The sequence below is a fragment of the Neomonachus schauinslandi genome, chromosome 12 (genome assembly GCF_002201575.2).
Source record: "Neomonachus schauinslandi chromosome 12, ASM220157v2, whole genome shotgun sequence".
NCBI classification, from domain to species: Eukaryota; Metazoa; Chordata; class Mammalia; order Carnivora; family Phocidae; genus Neomonachus; species Neomonachus schauinslandi.
Window position 1 is genome coordinate 31,031,854 of NC_058414.1, and position 6,000 is coordinate 31,037,853.

General features: G+C 36.9%; 1 protein-coding gene across 6 annotated transcripts in view; it reads left to right on the top strand.

Annotated features, from left to right (window-relative positions):
* RUNDC3B (RUN domain containing 3B) overlaps positions 1-5,125 on the top strand; it is a 126,301-nt gene extending 121,176 nt beyond the window's left edge. For all 6 annotated transcript variants that reach the window (XM_021689686.1, XM_044920062.1, XM_044920064.1 and 3 more), the window contains one exon: positions 4,841-5,125. In XM_021689686.1, coding sequence (XP_021545361.1) covers positions 4,841-4,986 — 146 coding nt within the window. In that variant the 3' untranslated portion in view covers positions 4,987-5,125. The remainder of the gene's footprint in view (positions 1-4,840) is intronic.
* Positions 5,126-6,000: the final 875 nt, after the last annotated feature.

The window sequence follows — 6,000 nt, forward strand, 5'->3', positions numbered from 1 at the left end:
GTGGCTAAGGAATCTCTAGTAATTCCTTAAAATTTGGGTACAGTTTACTGCCTCTTCGCTTCCTCATTGACCCCTTCCTCCCCATTCAGACTTCCTTATTGGGTTGGTGATCTCACCTTTACTTAATTGTTCTTACTGCACTTTATTATAATTTTCTGTTTGTAGACATCTGTTTCTACCTTACATTAAGTTCCCTGTAGGCAAGAAGTAGTTCTTAACTTTTTATTTTTTATCATGATGTCTGGCATTGTGCCGAACGAATGACTTCTAACTTAGTAACATTTGTAGCAGTGCCATTTGAAGACTTGTAGAGTCCAGACTCTATGTCAATAAATTTAAAACAAAACGCATCTTTCTTGCTATAAAACGAAAATCTGGGGGCACTTGGGTGGCTCAGTTGGTTAAACATCTGCTTTCGGCTCAGGTCATGATCCCAGGGTCCTGGGATCAAGCCCCACGTTGGGCTTCCTGCTCAGTGGGGAGCCTGCTTCTCCCTCTCCTTCTCACCCAGCTCATGCTGTCTCTTTCAAATAAATAAATCTTTAAAAAAAAAATCTGTTTGCTGCTTCTTATGACTAATTTCCCTCTGCTAAGAACTACCACTTTTCCATTTATCTAAGCTAGAAAATTTTAGTTAACCTTGACTAGTTCTTTGCTCCTGTACCAAAAAATTGCTTTTAAAATATCAATACTGATTTTAACATACTTATTTTTAATCCACTGATAATTTTGTGTTTATTGTATACGCATACATGTGTGAGTTACTGCTGACATCACAACAATATTCAAGAATATTTTGGAGTAACCTCTCATTCTCTGCTTTAACACCTATCTCCTTTTGCTTATTTTCTTTTTATATTTATTTCCTTTTATAGTTGCATGGCTGCAGTCACAATTAACATAACCATCTTGGAGTCCTCTGTGCATTTTTCCCTTTTATATTTAAATGAAGGCTTACAGTGAAGTCTCTCTTGGCTTCCTTGAGGGTACCACACTGCCCAGCATGTTCCACAGTGACAGTATTTTCAGAGGCCAGCGTTGAGTCTTTGAAGGCCGGCTTTTTTTTTTTTTTTAAAGATTTTATTTATTTATTTGACAGAGACACAGCCAGAGCAGGAACATAAGCAGGGGGAGTGGCAGAGGGAGAAGCAAGCTCCCCGCTGAGCAGGGAGCCTGATGCGGGGCTCGATCCCAGGACCCCAGGATCATGACCTGAGCCGAAGGCAGATGCTTAACGACTGAGCCTCCCAGGCGCCCCATGGCTGGCTTTTGTAGGTAGATCCATCCCTATGCCCCGGTGCTTTCCTGGATATGCACCCCCTCAGCTCTGCTCTATGGTGTGTTTCCCTGAGGCACAACTGAAGACTTCATGTACTTTTGTCTTCTTCCCCCACTCCACCTTTCTTTGATAAGTTCAAATCTACGGAAAAGTTGAAAGAACAGAAGAATGAACACCCTGTGTGCTTTACCACTGCATACCAACTGTTACTATTTTGCCACACTTGCATGTGTCTTGTGGGCACATGCTCCCTTCATTTACTCATGTGTCTGCCTTTCCTGTCACGCTTAGCTTTGAACGTAAATTGCAGGTTTCATAAACTTCATCTGTAAATACAGCAGCATGTATCTCCTAGGGATGAGGAATGTCTTCTTAAAAAGCTAAACCATATGACCCTTAGGAAATTTAACATCAGTACAATACTACCTGATAATTTGTTAATATTCATATCTCAGCTTGTCCAGTAATAGCTTTTAAAAGCCTTTTTTGTTCGTTCAGGATCCAGTCAAGGATCACATATTACATTTACTTTTCAATCTCTCTGGGGTCCTTTCATCTAGCAGAGTACTTTCCTTTTTCTCTCACATACATTTATATATTTGAAGAGCCCAAGCCAGTTGTTTTGTTAAACGTTCAAAAATTTAGATTTGTCTTATGTTATTATCATATTCAGGTTAAACATATTTGCAGTATGTAAATAATGCGTCTTTGTCAGCACATCTTATCAGGAGGTCACTGTCCTTTTTGCATTGAGAGACCCTTAAAGATGACTCCTGTGTCCTTTTGACACTCTATTAGTCTGTGATAGCTTCTTTGCTTTGTGGTAGAAAAGATGTTTTGGGTTACTTTGGTATATTTCAGGCCCACACCCAGGATCAGCTATTTCTTCAAGTCCTACTTCCTTATACTGGGAAATGTTAGAGACCGTAGTTTAGGCTTAGAGGGGTGCCTCTTGTTACTGGAATGGTCATTGTTTCTAGCCCGTGGAAGAGTTAGGAATTTTTTTTAAAGAAAAATATACTTTAAATTTATTTTACAATTCAAATTTAAGACTCAGGGTTTCTATGTACTTGATTTTATATTTTGATATGATGACACTACTGATTCCTCATTTATATGAACATAATCACTTATTTACTTTTTCCTACTATATTAATTTCAAAATAACAGTATATTACTAAAATACAGTAACTCAAAATAGCTTAGGATTTCTCATTATTTTATCTTGAGAATATATGCCAGAGTCAAATTACTGTGCTTAAAGTTCATCTCAATTCTGTTTACTTCCACTATCATAGTTAACCAGTTTGTGTGTGTGTGTGTGTGTGTTTTAAGATTTTATTTATTTGACAGAGAGAGAGACATCAAGAGAGGGAACACAAGCAGGGGGAGTGGGAGAGGGAGAAGCAGGCTTCCTGCTGAGCAGGGAGCCTGATGCGGGGCTTGAGCCCAGGACCCCGGGATCATGACCTGAGCCGAAGGCAGATGCTTAATGACTGAGCCACCCAGGCGCCCCAGAGTTAACCAGTTTTATTAGTTTTTGAATTATCTATTTATTTTTTAAATACAAATAAATTCAAATAATTTATGTCCCCCTCTTCTAGATAAAAGGCAACATGCTATACCCTATTCTGCACTTTGTTTTCACTTGATAGTGAAATTTCCAGATATCCTAGAAATACCTAGAGGTACATAGAGATCCTTCTGATCCCTTTTACAGCCCTATATAGTACCTCATTGTGTAACTGTGTTAGACATTTAGATTGTTTTGTCTTGTGCATTACTGTATGATAATCTTTATATTAAAAAATATTCTCTAAGTATATATTCCCAAAGAATTGCAAACAAGATTCAAACGGATACTTGTGTGTGTGTTTGCAGCAGCATTATTTACAGTACTAAGGTAGACACAACCCAAGTGTCCACGCAGATGAATGGATAAACAAAGTAGTGTTATACACACAGTGGGATACTATTCAGCCATAAAAAAGGAATGAAGTTCTGATACATACTACATGGATGAACCTTAGAAAACATGCTAAGGGAAATAAAGCCAGACACAAAAGGGCACAAATATTATACGATTCCACTTGTAAGAACGATGTATGGTAGGCAGATTCACTGACAGAAAGTAGATTAGTTTCCAGAGACCTGGGGGTAAGGGGACAACAGAGAGTTATTGCTTAAATTGGTAGAAAATTTGGGGTGATGACAGTTTTTGGAAATAGTGGTGATGGTTGCACAATACTGTGGATGTAATTAATGCCACTGAATTGTACACTTAAAAGTAGAAATTTGGAAAGACTATCTAAAGCAGTTGAGTTCCAGGAGCATTTAACAAGAACTCCAGAAAGTTAATTCTGGCCTGAAATGTCTCTAAGCTTAAAGATTAAAAGGGTCCTTGAAACATCTAAATGTTCTGACCCCAAAATAACACAATAAACATTTTAAATTGGAAATTAACAATTCCTCTTCCATATTTTTTCTAACCTTGTTATATTTTCCTGTATTGTATTTGTCACCAAAAGTATGAAGTTAACATAGCTAGTCATCTTAGGATTTTACAAAGGAAAGGATAGGCTTAGAGAAGATGCCTTTCCTAACTAAGGTCATACAGCTAAAAGGGACATAGGAGCTCTCCTGGGTCCCAGTACAGTTCTTACTGAATCATGACTCGTTAATTACATAATTATTTAATGAGCATCTCTTGTGTGCTAGGCACTGGGAATATAACAACACAACAGATTCCACGTCCTTTCTCAGTGTATAGTTTAGAAGAAAAGAGAGCCTGGCAATTATCATACAGTGTAACTAGGTGGGTTAGAGTTCACAGGACTATGGGAACACTTCAGAGGGGCCATTTGAAACAATAGATAGCATTCAGAAACACCTGCTATCTGGTTCACTTTATACTTCAGTAACTGTGTAAGTAAAACTTAAGCTTTTTATCTACTTTGGGAACCTAATTTTCAAAGACGTCAGCCATTCACAGCCTCAAACCAGCCACTTCTAGCTGGTATTTGCAAACTTAACCAGCTCTGGAAAGAACTCATGTTTCCCAGCTGTGAAAACAGATCTGCCAGTCTTCCTTCATGGGCGAACCGAAGTCCAGGACATGACAGAGTTCCTGATGCAAGGTAGCTGCCGAGTAAATGTTCAGTGAGTTGAAGCTCTCCCAACGCAGCTCCTCCTGAACTGAACCAGTTTTGCTTCTGCTGCATTACTTAACCTACATAGGATTTCCTGGTATTTCTGTGGCCTGGGCATTGGTACTGTTAGTTTATTATCCTTTAGTAACTGAACATGAACATTCTGGAAAAAAAAAGTTTTATTTTTGTCCTAAAACATGGTATCTCAAACTTCCGTATCTAGAACTGTTACGAGGAGCACACATACTCCTCTGGTAATGTTTTTTGAAGGGTGACACTGAAGCTACGGAAATACATAATTAGGTATGTTGGCAGTATTTTGTGACGTTATGTAAGTTTTTAGTTTTATAGGATCTTTTGGTATCATTCTTTAAGGGCAATTAAATATTTGTTATTTTATCTTAACTTTCAGGTAAAGAAGACACTCCCTCATTACTCGGTCTCTGTGGATCTCTAACTTCAGTGGCAAGTTACAAATCTCTAACAAGTCTCAAATCTAATGACTACCTTGCAAGTCCCACAACAGAGATGACGAGTCCAGGCTTAACTCCATCCTGAAAAATTTTATGTCAGAGCCAGAAGTTTTTATGTTGCAAATGTTCTATTTACATAAGTTTGACTGCTGGGAAAACCTTTGGAATTTTATATTGTTCTGGCATATGTCTGGAATTCTGTTGCTTCTATTAGAGAATTCAGTCCACTCCACGTGCCCTTCTGAGTGAAAATGATCCTGCCATTTTAAGATTCTTATATTTGTCACTGAGGAAGTTTAAAAATGGATAGGCTTAAAAAACTTTCAAATATGCTCTAAATTAATAATCCATTGCAAATTGTGATGTATATTTATTATTCAGCTGATTTTCATATATTTAAATGTACCATATAGAGATGGAGTTCAAGGTTTTATTCCAGAGACATAAGCTAAGTATTTTCTTTTACTCTTTTATTCAAAGATTACATTTTCTAAAAATGACTTGTTAATTTCATTTTTCATTCATTTCTTCCTAGGTTCTGATGTTTAAATAACTTGTTTTTCATATGAGGAGGAGGTTCTCAGCTGGTTTCATAGTGGCTTACTCAGTTTTTCTTTAATAGTTATCATTTGGCACAACATTCCATTAACATTTTATAAATTTTGTAGGAATGTGTCTTTAGGCCATTACTAAATTTGTCAGGGTCATAGGGAAAGTATTTTACACCATTTTGGTAAAATGAATAAATTGTTTTCCCAAGATTTTCTTAAAGTGTTATTTTAAAAATATCAAATATTCCTCAGTAGTTGGAAGCATTTAAAAACATAGAACAGATGTTGGAAAGTATTTTATTAGGAAAGATTCCAAGTTCATTTAAGGATTTGAGAACCTTCAAGTAAGGATCAGTAGAGTCTCACCATACTCAACAATATGTCTGACATACAGTGCTGTTTTGTTCTCCCTTGTGCGCAGCAATGAATCATGCCATGTTAATGTTAAAAACTGATGTAATGTTCGAAATCCCTACACATCTACAGGTAAAAAAAAAATTAGTTTTCTTTTTAAAAAAGTTATGCGCTATAAAATCTTTTTGCAGTTT